The sequence below is a fragment of the Sciurus carolinensis genome, unplaced genomic scaffold, assembly GCF_902686445.1.
Source record: "Sciurus carolinensis unplaced genomic scaffold, mSciCar1.2, whole genome shotgun sequence".
Classification (NCBI taxonomy): Eukaryota; Metazoa; Chordata; class Mammalia; order Rodentia; family Sciuridae; genus Sciurus; species Sciurus carolinensis.
This window is the reverse complement of record NW_025920129.1, coordinates 1690802-1707351: the sequence shown is the minus strand read 5'-3', so window position 1 is coordinate 1707351 and position 16550 is coordinate 1690802. Positions and strand designations below refer to the sequence as shown.

The 16550-nt window shown below is 37.2% G+C and overlaps 1 protein-coding gene across 1 annotated transcript in view; it reads left to right on the top strand.

Moving 5' to 3' along the window:
- The window catches only part of LOC124974041 (son of sevenless homolog 2-like), a 93248-nt gene that overhangs the window by 62045 nt on the left and 14653 nt on the right, over window positions 1-16550 (top strand). Inside the window, 6 exon segments of the mRNA XM_047537615.1 lie at window positions 2737-2740; window positions 4873-4995; window positions 10934-11037; window positions 13382-13604; window positions 15100-15219; window positions 15372-15534. Coding sequence (XP_047393571.1) covers window positions 2737-2740; window positions 4873-4995; window positions 10934-11037; window positions 13382-13604; window positions 15100-15219; window positions 15372-15534 — 737 coding nt within the window.

Genomic DNA, 16550 nt, shown 5'->3' with positions numbered 1-16550 from the left:
GTGTTCACTGAATCACTCTTTGTAATATAGTTCTTTTCACCTATTAGCAATAATTCAAGAGATAATCATAAGAGCCAATTTAGAGGAAAAAAAACATTTTAGTAAAATTTGTTCTGTTCCTTAAAAGGAATTTTCAGCTTTTTGCTTTATATATAAACTTGTTATGGAAAATTTCAAAACATGTACAAGAGTACACAAAAAAATATAATAAGCCCATTTATCCATTGTCCAACTTCAGTAATTATCAACACGTTTCATCTGCTTCCCTAGAGATTTAAATATTCTACCATCAGGATTATTTTGAAGTAGATCTCAGAACACATATTTCATCTGTAAATATTTCTATATGTATCAGAAAATTTTTGGGTTTTTTTTTTACTGAATGTTTCTTACTTAGTGATATTTTAAATACTTTGTATTTTTTAAAAATAATCTGGATGGATGCCATGGAATGGGCCTATAAGTCCAGTACGTGGGAGACTGAGGCAGGAGAGTCACTTGAGACAGCCTGTGTAACATAGTGAGATCCCATTTCAGAAAACAAATACTAAATATATTCAAATATGTATACATGTACACATACGTATACACACATGTACTTATATGTACTTATAAATTCTGAACTACAAAATGATTTTTGTTTTATGTTTAAAGCTTAGTATAATTTTATCTTGACTCTTAAATTTCTGTTTTGTTCCACAAAACTAAATTTACTAGACTCAGTGTAATATATTGTGAAAATCCATTGGTGTGATTTCTGTGTGCAAAATAAAGAAAGAACATTTGCTAGCCTTACATTATAGCTTTATTTCCTATGGTTGGGCAATATTTTGTTTTTTTAATTTTGATTTTTTACCTTAAGGATAGATGATTAGATAAGTCCTTTGTTTCACATTGTGGTACAGGGGGTTAAATACAGGGACTGGCCTGTGCTAGCTAGAGCTCTACCACCGAGCTACATGCTCAGCCTTTTATCTTATTTTTTTTTGAGGTGGTCTCATTAAATTGTTGTGATTGACTTTGAACTTGCAGTTCTCCTGTTTCAACTCCCAGTAGCTGAGATTAAAGGTGTGCACCATATCTCCCAGATCTTTGATGATCTTTAAAGAAGTTAAATTTCTGTGGATTCTTGTCTTGGATCTTTTCCATGGACCTTTTTTGTCAGTTAGTGCTAATTATAAAAAAAGTTTTGATGAAGATTAAGAATATACAATCTGGGGCGGCCCTGCCTCGGCGGCGCTCGGGGGGATGTGACTGCGCGGCGGCGGCGGCGGCGGCGGCGGCGACGTCCGGGGCCTGGGGAGGGTGTGTCTCCAGCGGAGACCCCGGGGCCAGGGCAGCCACGGCGGCCAGGCCTCCTCCCCCCGTGACCGCCCCCGCCTTCGGGGCTGCGGATCCTCCAGCCCGTATGGCGAGGCCCCGGTGCCGCCCCCGCCGAGCCCGCCGCGCAGCCCCCCCGCCCCGGAAGCCCCTGCCTGCTGTCGGGCGGCCTCCCCCGGCCCCCTGGCTGCTCCCGCGAGCGTCAGATGCCCTGACTTCTTCCAATGTCACCTAGGGCCCCCTTGGTCCTAGCGCAGCCGAAAATTTCAATGCAAAGGAAAAGTCTGGATTGGTTTCACAGGCCTTTTAAAAATCGGACTTAAAAAGTTGCTGGCAATGCATTCCTTCTCGTCAGTGGAGGGCAAACTCTCGCTGAAATCAGGGTGACCGGTGTCCTTTCCGGAGAGCAGAGTAGGGAAGGAAGAGGGACAGGAAATTTGTTGGAAGATCGAGAAACCAAGATAGGGGGTTGGTGACTTCCACAGAGAAAGTTTGGAAGTAGCATCCAAGGACGACCAGGTTTCCTTTTTACATGTGAATGGAAATGATTGTAAGACTGTTGACCCAGCATCGCCTGTGAATATTTCCGTTTTAAGTTTTTTCTACTTGGGGAGGAAAAAAACTGTATTCATCCCGTGAAATATATTTAAAATAAAGAAACTTAAAATCAAGTTAAACTGCGAAAATAATTGGAACTCCTGTTTACAAGTTTCAACCTAAAGCTCCGCTCCCTTTTGTCACGGAAGGTGTCTTTCTGTGATAGACCTCAACTACCGACTTGGGGAGATGCAGTGAATGTGAAATCCCACACATATGCCCTTTTCCTTCTAAGCCCACTAACCATTCTGGAAGATCTTGAACCCTTTTCTGGAAAGGGGTGCCTATCATTGCTTTATGGGGCAGCAGCCTGGAAAAGTTATTGGGGACCAGCGAAGGCCAAGTTTGCCTGCCCTGCACTTTATCAAAGGAGCAGGGAAGAAGGAATCATCGAGGCATGGGGGTCCACACTGCAATGTTGTTGTGGAACATGAAGCCCTGCAGAGGCCAGTAGTGTCTGACTTTGAGCCCCAAGGCCTAAGCGAAGCTGCTCATTGGAACTCCAAAGAAAATCTCCTTGCTGGGCCTAGTGAAAATGACCCCAACCTGTTCGTTGCACTGTACGACTTTGTGGCCAGTGGAGATAACACCCTCAGCATCACTAAAGGTGAAAAGCCCTGGGTCTTAGGCTACAATCACAATGGGGAATGGTGTGAAGCTCAAACCAAAAATGGCCAAGGATGGGTCCCAAGCAACTACATCACACCTGTCAATAGTCTGGAGAAACATTCCTGGTACCATGGGCCTGTGTCCCGGAATGCTGCGGAGTATCTGCTGAGCAGCAGGATCAATGGTAGCTTCTTGGTGCGGGAAAGTGAGAGCAGTCCTGGGCAGAGATCCATCTCACTGAGATACGAAGGGAGGGTGTGCCACTACAGGATCAACACTGCTTCTGATGGCAAGCTCTACGTCTCCTCTGAGAGCCACTTCAACACTTTGGCGGAGTTGGTTCATCATCACTCCACAGTGGCAGATGGGCTCATCACCACGCTGCACCACCCAGCCCCCAAGCGCAACAAGCCCACCGTCTACGGCGTGTCTCCCAACTATGACATGTCCCCCAACTACGACAAGTGGGAGATGGAGCGCACAGACATCACCATGAAGCACAAGCTGGGTGGAGGCCAGTACGGGAGGTGTACGAAGGTGTGTGGAAAAAGTACAGCCTAACCGTGGCCGTGAAGACCCTGAAGGAGGACACCATGGAGGTGGAAGAGTTCCTGAAAGAAGCCGCGGTCATGAAGGAGATCAAGCACCCGAACCTGGTGCAATTGCTGGGGGTCTGCACCCGGGAACCCCCGTTTTATATAATCACTGAGTTCATGACCTATGGGAACCTGTTGGACTACTTGAGAGAGTGTAACCAGCAGGAGGTGAACGCAGTGGTGCTGCTGTACATGGCCACGCAGATCTCCTCAGCCATGGAGTACCTGGAGAAGAAAAACTTCACCCACAGAGATCTTGCTGCCCGAAACTGCCTCGTAGGGGAAAACCACTTGGTGAAGGTGGCCGACTTTCGCCTGAGCCGACTTATGACGGGGGACACGTACACAGCCCATGCTGGAGTCAAGTTCCCCATCAAGTTCTACAACAAGTTCTCCATCAAGTCTGACGTCTGGGCATTTGGGGTATTGCTTTGGGAAATTGCTACCTATGGCATGTCACCTTACCCAGGAATTGACCTGTCCCAGGTGTATGAGCTGCTGGAGAAAGACTACCGCATGGAGCGCCCAGAAGGCTGTCCAGAGAAGGTCTACGAACTCATGCAAGCATGTTGGCAGTGGAGCCCTGCTGATCGACCCTCCTTTGCTGAAATCCACCAAGCCTTTGAAAGGATGTTCCAGGAATCCAGTATCTCAGATGAGGTGGAAAAGGAACTGGGGAAGCAAGGTGTGCGAGGGGCTTCGAGCACCTTCCTGCAGGCCCCAGAGCTACCCACCAAGACCAGGACTTCCAGGAGAGCTGCTGAGCACAAAGATGCCACCGATGTGCCTGAGACACCCCATGCTAAAGGCCAAGGAGAGAGCGATCCCTTGGACCATGAGCCTACGGTGTCTCCACTGCTCCCTCGAAAAGAGCGAGGTGCCCCCGATGGCAGCCTGAACGAAGATGATGTCTTCTCCACAAAGACAGGAAGACCAACCTGTTCAGCGCCTTGATCAAGAAGAAGAAAAAGATGACACCAACACCCCCCAAGCGCAGCAGTTCCTTCCGGGAGATGGATGGTCAACCAGAATGCAGGGGGGCCGGCGAGGAAGACAGCCTGGCAAGGCCCTGCTCCCACACCCACCACCTAGCTCACATGTGAGTTTTCTGGAAAAGATGGTTTCCTCTGGATCCTGTTTATGCGGTTCTCACAGTGTCTCACCTCTGTGCCCCTGCTGGCTTGGCTCAGCAGGGAGGCACCACCACAACACCAGCGGCCTTGAGACAAAGCCAGACACCCTCCCGTCCCTGACTGCCGAGTCCGTGAGGTACTGGTCTCTCTTCTTACATGATGTGCCACTATACTTTGCATTTATACTTTGGTATTATACTCTTCTGTAGACTCGCTCTTTTATAAATGATGTGTACATAGTTTTCCACTGTACTCCCTTCTGGATGCCGAGGGTGTCCCCTTTCTCTCCCTTGGTCCAATACCTTTTTGTTTCTGTATATGACTACGTTTTTTTGTTTGTTTGTTTGTTTTTAATCCAAATCTCTCCTCTAGTATTTTTGAAATAAATGTTTATAAAATTTAAAAAAAAAGAACATACAATCTTAGGATCATATAGCTGAAGGTCATTTTTTGTAGTTCTGTAGTGTGCAGTACTTTAGGGAAAGTTTAACAGTAACATAACACTTCTATAAAGTGATATGAAAGAGGATTCTTCAGATGAATATTTTTTCTGTTGTATTTAAAATCTTTTTCATTTATGTATGAACAAATTTCTTTTCTTTTGATTTTCTTCTTAGATTTGAAATTCCAGAGCCAGAACTTTCTGAAGCAGAAAAATTGACAATAGAGAAAGGGAAGCAGCCAATAAGTACAGACCTTAAAAGATTCCGAAAAGCATATGTCCAATCAGTACAACTTAGGTTTGACCTGAATATTACATCTCTTATGTGCCATTCAATTTTCAGTATATAGTTAACACAAAAGTACTTAGCTCTTAATTTAAATACAAGTAGTATTATTAAGTTTATGACAGTTACATTTCCAAATTTCTTTCTCTGTGAAGGTATTTTAAACAAATACCCTGAAGAAATTTATATAAGTATACCAGATCTCTCTGTCATGTATAATTTTACAGATCAAAATAAGTATTTGTTATTTTAAGTAAAACTTACAAATAAAGGCTTGCTTAATGTCAACCTTCCAATTTATTTCCTTCATGTCACTTTGTAATGATCATTACCTGGTCCTGATTTTTTTTTATAATTTGTAATACTTACGGAATTTTTCACACTTTTCCTACTCTCTTTATCTTACATTATCTGAGGAATCGTTGCAGTAATTTTTAAATATATTTAATTATAGCAGTTTCCAGTTGTTAGGTACTTACTGTACTAGGTATTACCTTAGGTACTTTATATTTTTTATCTCATCTCCAAAATATAATTTTTTATGGTGTAGCATGATGATTATTCTCACTTCATATGTCAGGAAATGGAAAACTTATCGTGGTTAAGTAATTTGAACTTGGTCATGTAAAGGTAGTGACAGAATGGGACCATATGTGACCTTTTGAGCCACTGTGTTTTGTATTGTTCCACTAAGCATTGAAAATTGGAAGCTCCTTTGATTAACCTTCTTACAGTCCAAATGTGAACCAAAGTATTATTTACTCATTTTCTTTGGGTACTGAGTTATCATATTAATTATATATGATCTATATATTTTTTCTCTCTAAATATTGTTTCCTTGACCACAGTTAACTAATAAATTATAGCTTTGAAAATGTATTAATTATTTTCCAGGATAATTTTCCATAAATAAATTCAATTTGGAAGAATAATAGTGCTGCTAGCTATATGTCTTTTACCCAAAACTTTTAACATGTCATACTTTGTATAAGAAGATAAACAAATGGATTATTTACCCCTTACATTAGCAAGAAAGAAGAATAATTTTTCTCAACTAACTGTAATGCATTTGTACTAATCTGTACTCAAATGAGGCATTCATTTATTCATTCCTATTATAGGGCAGGCAGGAAATAAGATCTTAGATCTCAGTCATGTAAATTCTTTAACAATTTATTTCTAAGCATTTCTATGCATGTTCTCAATTCTGTACTTGTATTCTCTATTTATGTTGAGTACAAAAATAATAAACTGTCATGATATGGTGCCATGATATCATGATTTTATTGGGGTAAAAGAATATATGAAATAGTTATGCATTATACTACTTTGAATAGTTTCATGGCATATATATATATATGCCACCCCTATAGGACTAGCTGAGATTAGACTCCAGTAGTTAGGGAAGATATCTTGGAAGAGGTAAAATCTGAGATTGTCCCTAACGGGTGTGCGGGTGTGTGTAGGATTTAGATATCCTACACACCTTTAGAAAGGTGATTGTAGGTAATGAGGGTATGGAAAATAGTGTGAACAGAGGTAAAAGGGCAGAATTGTGAGTGGTGTGCAGAGGAAATAGGTAATGAAACTGATCTTAATCAGGAATGAAGACATTGTATTGCAAGTAGTAGTAGATGAGATTAACTGTATGAATTGGGTGGAGTTGAAGATGGCTTGGAAATTCCAGTCAGTTTGTTAAACTTGTTCTTTGAGCACTGAAGGATTTTAGCAAAATGCAAGCTAATATTTTTTCTCAGCATTTTACTATGACATTTTAACACAGAGAAAAATTGAATTTCAAAATGAACAACCATAAATCCACCAGATCAACTGTTAACATTTTTTACTTACTTTTATCACATATCTATTCATTTATCATTCCTCACTTAGTACATTAAACAACTAATTTTGAATATATTTCAAAGTACACTGCTTCTTAAATACTTCAACTTCTATATCATTAACATTTTAGTATTTATTATTCATTTGTTCTAAAATGTTCATTCAGTGAAATACACACATTTTAAGTGGACTTTGGTTGAATTTTAATAAATCTTCGTAATCCAAACTCCTTTCAAGATATAAAATGTTAAGCCACACCCTAGGAAGTTCTCTTGTGCCTTTTCTAATCAATTTTTGTTCCCACTGCCCAAAGGCAGTATTCTGATTTATCCCCCTATTGATCTTTTTACTTGTCTTAGAATTTTGCATAAATGCATTCTTATACTTTTTTGTTTGTGAAAAAAAAAGGAAAGAGAAGTTTTATTTCTTTGCTAGCAAAAGAGAAACATAGGGACTCCTATCCCAGAGGCTTTGATTCTGCCCATCAGGATGCACAGGTATTTTTTAAAGAGGCAATTCAAAGGCTGTATTCCATGTGTTCATCAGGAGTTGTAATTCACTTGTTAAGTTGGGAGATAGTCATTTCTGAAATCTTCTGGTGCCATCCCCAAGTCTGAATTACTTCGTTCCTCTTGTCGGTGTGACTCTGACTAGGATGGAGCAGAAATGGATTCTTAAACTTCCATGTCTGACACAACATGCTTTTGAGGTTCATCCATGTTACTTAAATCAATGTTTTCTTCTGGTTTATTACTGACATAGTGATTCATTGTATATCACAGTTCATTTATTTTTCCCATTGAAAGACACCTGAGCATTTTCTAGTCTTTGATTATGAGTAAATCTGCAGTGAACTTTATCTTGCAAGTCTTATTGTGAATATATGTATATATATTTCACTTGCATAAAAAACTCAGAGTGGAATGACTAGGACATAAGGTAGATATGTGTTTTGTTTTAAAATAAACTGTCAAAAAGTTTTCTGAACATTCTCACCAGCAATATTTGAGAGTTCCTATTGCTGCATATCTACACCATTGTTTAGTGACGTTAGTCTTTATATCTTAGTCATACTGGTGGGTATACAGTGGTATCTCATTGTGGTTTTTATTTGTACATCCCTGTTGACTAATGATGTCGAGGATATTTTACTGTCTCTTATTGGCCAGTCATTCTTTTTCTGTGAAGGATAGGTTTGAATCATGTCTATTATTTGTTGTCTTTTTATTACTGAGTTGTAGAAGTATACTGAGTATGACTGGATATAGTCCTTTTCAGAAAAAGGTTTTTTAAATATTTTCCCACAGATTGGGGTTTACCTACTAGTTTTCTTAATGACATTTTTATGAAATGAAGTTTTTTTAAGTTTGATGAAGTCTGATTATAATTGTTTTTATCTGATTGTAATTTTAAAATTACATCAATTCTCTAGAAACTAGAAAGGAAAGAAAATGTAAGCAGAATTGTTTGAACTGATAACTGTAAACTAGAAGCTAACAATTTATGATCTCTTGATATATTTTCTAAACCACTGAACTAACCAGACACACAATGACTTAAGGTTGTTTTAATACAAATAGCATGACAAAGACTGGCTAATTAAAAGTACATGCAGGGGTGGGGTTGTGGCTCAGTGATAGAGCACTTTCCTAGCATGTGTGAGGCACTAGGTTCAATTCTCAGTACCATGTATAAATAAATGAATAAAAGAAAGGTCTATCAACTTCTAAAATATTTTTAAATAGTACTTGCATAGTCTGAGAGAAATATAGTTGTCTATGGTCAGGAAATAAAAGCCAACATGAAAATGGCTATTTGTTGAAGTAATGAAAAAATAATAATTTATATTATTAGGATGGCTGTAAGGCAGGAAGAATTTCATATGTGTATAGATAATTAAATACTTGCAAGATCAGGAGTAATTATTTTTTTGATATGCAAAACAAAAATCACTCTCTGACTGCCTTGACCAGTGTAACCAAACTGGCAATTCTGGCTAGGGGAGATGGGGAATTAGAAAAATAAAGACTGATACATGCAGATTTTGAAGATAAGTAGCTGGGATTAGGTGGAGAGCTGCTGTTTCATGGAGAAGCAGATCTAAAGAGTTATGCTAGCCATCTTTACTTATATATATCTCATTATCAGATTAAAGACTATGCAAGCATTATTCTTTGTATTCAGAAAGTTATAGAACTAGAAACAACTATGCAATTTTTCTGCAGTTGCAAACCACAGTTGCAATGTGCAATGATTGGAATTTGTGTAACTCTCAAGAAGGTCCATTGTTTAAAGTTACTGTTAAGCAGTCAGGCTCAGGAGTACAGTAGAGCTGGTGAAACCTTGTGGTTGTCTAGAATGAGAATTCCTCTATCCCTGGGAGCTGTGTTCCTGAGATCAAGGTTTGTAGATGTTCAGGGATGGGATTCATTGAGGGTGAGGATGAATGACACCTACCTTACCTAGTCTTACCCGGCGCGCTTACTCAGGCATCAGAGATCGAGCTCTGAAGGCATGGATCTAATTTTATTTAGGGTTGCACAGGACATATATAGGCACATTGTCCAATCAAGTTAACATGCTTCTTAAAGTATAACAGAGTCAGCCTATTGGTGAACTATACGTTGAGGGTCGAGGTAGTGTAAACAAACCAAGCATGCCTAAGCAATTCTGCCCAGCAACAGGTCTGAGACAAAGGACTGGGGGAATGGCAAGCTCCTGCACACAGCATGAGGCAAGGCAGTGCGGTGAGCTCACATCACAGTTTGCTGGGATGCTTGATAGAATGAGGCCTACCCTTAGCTCAAACTCAGCCTCAGCAACTGCAAAGACCTTCATTCCATGGCGAGTCTTTACCATTATCTCAGTTTCTCTGTTCAGACTGTTTGGCTTACTTAGATCATGGTGTCAGTGACTGTTGTCAGATAAGCTTGAGGAATGTTCCCTACAAAGGTTGAAGCTGATAAGACTCTTCTGCAGAGCCTCCTTATGCAGGGAATTACCACAGCAGCTGAGCATCCTGCTGCCCATACAGAGGAACATTCCCAGGTACCAGGCATGCCTCAGCCATGAGGTCATCAGAGACCCCCAATCTCAGTCACTGCTCTCCCATCCTGTCCCTGCTCTCCACAACTGAAAAAAATTTTTTGTCTTTAAAAATGAAATAAGGTTATAGGCATATTTGTAGATTACATGGAAATTTGATGATAGCACCTGAATTCATTTTATTTTTTGGTAATTGGAATTGAACAGAGGGGTGCTTTACCATTGAACTACATACCCAACCTTTTTATTTATTTATGATTTTATGTATTTATTTATTTATTATTTTGAGACAAGGTTTCACTCAGTTGCTGAGGGCCTTGCTGAATTGCTGAGTTTGGCCTTGAAGTTCAATCCTCCTGCCTTAGCCTCCCAAGTCACTGGGATTATAGGCATGTTCCACTATGTTGGGCTTGCACTTGACTTTAGAACCAATACACTAAATCTTACTTAATTTCCCATTTTCTGTGAAAAATACAATAAAATTTAGAACTTAAAATACTTTTTTTCAATTTGAGAACTTAAAATAGCTTTTCTACTATAGAGCATGCATTTTCTACATATGAATAAAGAAAAGGCACTTTTACTTAACATAAATTGGGAATTAAGCACAGGAAACATAATTTTTAACATATGCTTATTTTAAAGTATAATTTTTAATTTTAATTTTTATTTATTTATTTATTTTTGGTGTACTGGGGATTGAACCCAGGGGCACTTTGCCACTGATCCACATCCTCAGCCCTTTTTATTTCTATATTGAAGCAGGGTCTTACTAAAGTTGCCCAGGCTGGCTTGAACTTGTAATCCTCCTGCCTCAGCCTCCCAAGTAGCTGGGATTACAAGTGTGTGCCACCACTACAAGCTAAAGTATAATTTAAAAACATTGTATATTATGGAGATTGATTTTCTCCATATTATTGAGGCACTAAGGTACTAATTAAAAACAGAGACTCTAAGTATTACATTGGTTCTTGGATATAAAATATGCTGTGGCATTAGAAAAATGAAAGAAGTATAATTGAATGTTTCGGTTTCACTAAATTATGATTCTTTCACTTACCAGGATCTTAAATGTATTTCGCCAGTGGGTTGAACACCATTTTTATGACTTTGAAAGTGATGTGGAATTGCTTAGAAGACTAGAATCCTTCATTTCAAGTGTAAGAGGTACATTATTTAAAGTTTTTATTGAATCTTATGTTGTACTTGTTTATTTTCAAAATCCTGTGATTATAATCTAAGCTACTTTGCATTCTTAAAAAGCCAAAATAACATTTGATAATATTTATTGTCTCTAGTAAGCTCACATAGGTTTAGAACTATCTGAAGTCTTAGAACCTTGCCTTTTCATATTATTATTTGTCTGCAGTGCTGAGGATCAAACCAAGGCCCTTGAACATGCTAGGCAAGTGTTGCACCACTGAGCTATATGCTTGACTTTAAAAAAGTCAAATGTCCTCTTTAATAAATTCAAACTATTTAATTTTATGTCATCTCAAGTTGGACATTTTTTATTAAATTAAAATATGTATAATTTTGTGCCTTTTTTTGGTACTGGGGATTAAACCCAGGGGCACTTAACCACTGAACCACATCTCCAGCCCTTTTTCATATTTTATTTAGAAACAGGGTCTCACTGAGTCATTTAGGGCCTTGCTAAGTTGCCGAGGCTGGCTTTGAACTTGCAATCCTCCTGCTTCAGCTTCCCCAGCTGGTGGGATTTACAGGCATGCACCACCACACCTGGCAGTTTTATGCTTTTTATTTTCCTTAATCTGGTTCTTTAATCTTGGATGATTAACAGCTTTTTAAAGCAATATTTCCTCTCTTGGAAAAGTATGCCAGGGGAATACATTTTTGTGCATGAAAGATAGGAGTTTCCAACTTAAAGTTTCACACACAGCATATGAAATAAAACTCCAGGCCATGATAATGTTTCATCAAATATATATTAAATTACAAACATTTGTGTTTTATCTAAATTACATGATATTGATTAAGAATTCTTTTGAAGTATTTTGGCAAGTATTTATGTCAACACATTGATCTCACTGGGAACAGAGGCATAAGCCTCTAATCCCAGCATCTTGGGAGGCTGAGGTAGGAGGATTGCAGGTTCAAAACCAGCCTCAGTAACTTGGCAAGGCCCTGAGTAACTTAGTGAAACCCTGTCTTAAAATAAAGTACAAAAAAAGGACTAGGGATGAGGTTCAGTGGTTACGCACTCCTGGGTTCAGTTCCCGGTACCAAAACAAACAAACAAAAACATGGATCTCTATGTCTGTGGTTTTCAGAAAACATGGGGGAAAGAGAAATATGGCAGATGACACCACAGGGGTATAATTGGCAAGACTCAGACTTGAGAAACACCACAAGACAAATGATTCCATCTCTTCCACAAATAAATTGCAAGCAAAAATGGGACTTATGGGGGAACCTATAGATAAAAGGAAACTTAGGACATATGAACTAAATGTAATATGTAAATCTTATTTATGTTTTTTTTTTAAAACAAATCAACTATAAGAAAACATTGAAGAGGAAGATAATTGAATATTAACTAAATATTTGGAGATTTAAAGACCTCACTTTTTGACACAATCACATCAATGTTTATAGTACATCAATTGGTAACTAAGCTATGGAACCATCCTAGGGGCTCTTCAACAGATGAATAGATAAAGAAACTGTGTCATAAAGAAGAATGAAACTATGGCATTTGCCAGTAAATGAATGGAACTGGAGAATATCATGCTAAGTGAAATAAGCCAATCCTAAAAAAGTTCATTGAATTAGATAAAGGGAATGAAGGGAAGGGAGGGGGATGGCAATAGGAAAGACAGTTGAATGAACTGGATAAAACTTTCTTATGTTCATACACGACCAGTGACCAGTGTCACTTCACATCATGTACAACCACAAGAATGGGAAGTTATACTCCATGTATGTATCATCTGTCAAAATACATTGTGCTGTTATGTGTAACTAACAAGAACAAATAAAAAATCTAAAAAAAAGACTTCACTTATTATATGTCATAATGATACTGTGATTATTTTAAAGAGTCTCTTAGAGAAAAGACTTAAATGTAGACAAAATGATATGATTCTTGAGTTTGTTTAAAGAATAACCTACAAATGGACATAGTGGTGCATGCCTGTAATACCAGTGACTCAGGAGGCTGAGACAGGAAGATCACAAGTTCAAGACTAGCCCCAACAATTTAGTGAACTCCTTAACAGTTTAGCAAGACCTTGTCTGAAAATGAAAAATAAAAAGGGATGGAGGTGTAGTTCAGTGAGAAAATGCCCATGGGTTCAATTCCCAGTACCAAAAAACAGATAAAGAAAAGAAAGAAAGGGAAGGGAAAACATGATTTGGAGTTATATGAAGCAAAACTTGTCTGTGAGTTGATAATTATTGGAGCTGGGGTGAATGTAAAAGATTAATGCAAAGATTCACAGTTATGTCTGTCAAGTAAAAGTCATTCTGATTATTTGTTCTTTCCTAGGAAAAGCTATGAAGAAATGGGTAGAGTCAGTTGCTAAGATCATCAGGAGGAAGAAGCAAGCTCAGGCAAATGAAATAAACCAGAATATTACCTTTAAAAGTCCACCTCCACCAATTGAATGGCATATCAGTAAACCAGGACAGTTTGAAACATTTGATCTTATGACACTTCATCCAATAGAAATTGCATGCCAGCTAACACTTTTGGAATCTGATCTCTACAGGTAGATAATTGTAATTTCTTGGTCTGTTTTCAAAAACCTTGAACATTGCTCTTCCCTATTTTTGAAACGTTTTGCTAATATTCATGAGTGCTTAAAAGTACATCATCTATTCTCCTGGGTTTGGAGGAAAGCTCATAGCTGTTTTTCATCACAGTCTGTTCTGTAGGTAAAAGTCTTCTAACTTGCTGCTATATAGACCTAGGTTAAAGATGAGCAATCATTCACAAGAGGAATGGCAGGATGAAGGCTACTGCAGTACAATAGCAACAGCTTTCAAGTCATTCATCCCTCTCTTACTCTTAGTACTTCCTCGGATTGCTTTAGTTTGAGGTTATTAAGTCAGGTCTGTCTGTAGGGATGTTAGGCTCTAGATAGCTAAATGCATAGAATAATAAATGAAGCACATGCTTTTTTCTTTTACTTATGACCTACGCTCCTATGAAGACTGCAGACCCTGCATGTAACAGCTACCTATTCAAAAGTAAGCCCCTACTGCTCTCATTCCATCAAAATCTTTTCTGTATCCAGGAACCACCCCCCCATTTAAAATACAAATATCTGGAGAATTTATCCCAATGATAAGCAGCCATATAATGAGTGCTCATGAACAACAAAAACATTACAGATAAAATTAAAGTTCTTCTACAATTCTCCCTAATCGCATTGCTCTCCTTTCCCCTAAGAAATAATAGCTACCCAGAATTTGATGTTGACTCTTCCTCTGTTTCTTTTTTCTCTATCTATATATATACATATATTATATATACACATACATGTGTACATATATATATATATATATATACACACATACATATATTTTCCTAAATAATATATAGCATTGGTTTGCACGTTTTAAATATACTTATTTTGCATGATGTTTTTCTACTTGTATTCTTTTTGATATCTGTTAAAGTCCATGAGTATAGTTCTAGTTTACTTATTTTAGCCGTTCTATGAATATTCCACAGCTTATCCAGTCTCTTATTGGTGAACCTGTAGATTGTTTGGGGTTTTTCACTTTTACAAACAATGCTTCACTGAACAGTCTTGTAAATGTGCTATTGTAACTTTTTGTAAGAGTTTATATTGTACTTAACAATAGAATTGTTGGGTCAGTTAGTATGTTTATCTTTAGCAATAGAAGATCCCACTGAATTGTTTTACAAAGTGATTGTATCAGTTTTGCTTGCATATTAGAGATGCAGAGTTCTTATTTTTAATTTTTAATTTTTTGCAAATTTTATATTATTAAGGTTTTGTTGCTTTTTGTTGCTTTGGCAGTAAAAGGAATTATTGCAGTTTTTTTCTGAGAAGAGAAAGTATTTTTTTCATGTTTATGGCTATTCATGTCTAGTTTTCTGAATTGTTCATATGCTTGTCAATTTATGTTGTGGGTTCACTGTCTTTTAAAAATTATATTTAACTTATTGTTAAATAACCTTGATACTGATCTTTTATAGATTAAATTGTATTGATTTTTTTTCTTATTTCACAGGAAAGTCCAACCTTCTGAACTCGTAGGGAGTGTGTGGACCAAAGAAGATAAAGAGATAAATTCTCAAAATTTATTAAAATTGATTCATCATACCACAAATCTCACCCTGTGGTTTGAAAAGTAAGTTTTTGTTTATTCTTTATTATTGCTTCAAAATAGTCATAATATTAAGTCCTATTTAAACTTGAATTCTTACTCTAAAGAGGTCTCTTGTTTTCTAAGTGAGGTGGAGAAACTTTTCTAAGCCATGAATTTTTTGTTGTTGTTATTAGATGCATTGTGGAAGCAGAAAATTTTAAAGAATGCCTGGCAATTCTAAGTAGAATTATAGAAATTCTGCAAGTTTTTCAAGATTTGAATAATTTTAATGGCATATTGGATATAGTCAGTGCAGTAAATTCAGTGTCAGTATACAGACTAGCCCATACTTTTGAGGTAAGTTTTAGGCTTAAATATTTCATGCTTTTGGGGGGAAGATAAAATGAATGTAAAAGAGATTGCTTCTACTACCTGACTTTTTGAGTCAATCTTTTTTTTTTTTTTGGTAGCAGGAATTGAACCCAGGTGCACTCAACCACTGAGTCACATTCCCAGCCCTTTTTAATTTTTTTTTAATTTTGAGGCAGGGTCTCATTAAGTTGCTTAGAGTCTCACTAAGTTGCTGAGGCTGACCTTAAATTTCTGATTCTCCTGCCTCAGCCTCCCATGTTGCTAGGATTACAACCACTCCTGGCTTGATTAATCTTTTATAAATCCATATTTTAACCTTAAACATAGAAAGTCAAAAATATTAAAAACATATATCAATATATACTAGTAAGCTTAGGACTTGTCAAAGAATATGGTACTTGTGTCTCTTTTTAATATGTTCAACCTAAATTTGATAAAGTTTCACATGGATTTTTTTAATGGCACATTGATATTCTCACATAAATGACAAAATATATTAAATAAAATTATACAAATAACTTCTTAATCACCTTTAGTTATAGTAAAAAAAATAACATGTAAAGGACTCTTTCTGAAACTTAATTTATTTAATTTTTTTAAATTATAAAATAATGAGTTTAGTGTTTATATAAAATTCAGGAGATACAGAACATAGAAAGATTTTATGTCTTCTAATAACAGAGCAGAGTTGAGATTATACTGTATGTAGATTTTCATACCTACATCTTTATTAATACTTTCCTATTTTATCTTGTTTACACAAAATATTACATAGTTTTCTGTCTCATGCATAAACCCATAATTTATTCCATCATTCTGTTGTGGAACAATAAAGTTATTTTGAAATTTATTGTTGTGAGAAATAATTTATCATGGACCATCCATATGCAAATGTATTTGTAAAAATTTGATTATTTCCCTAGAGTAAGTTTCTAGAGATGGAAATCCTGGATTTTCAACAGCATTTGCACATGTTAAGAACTTTGGTAGTTTTGCCAAGT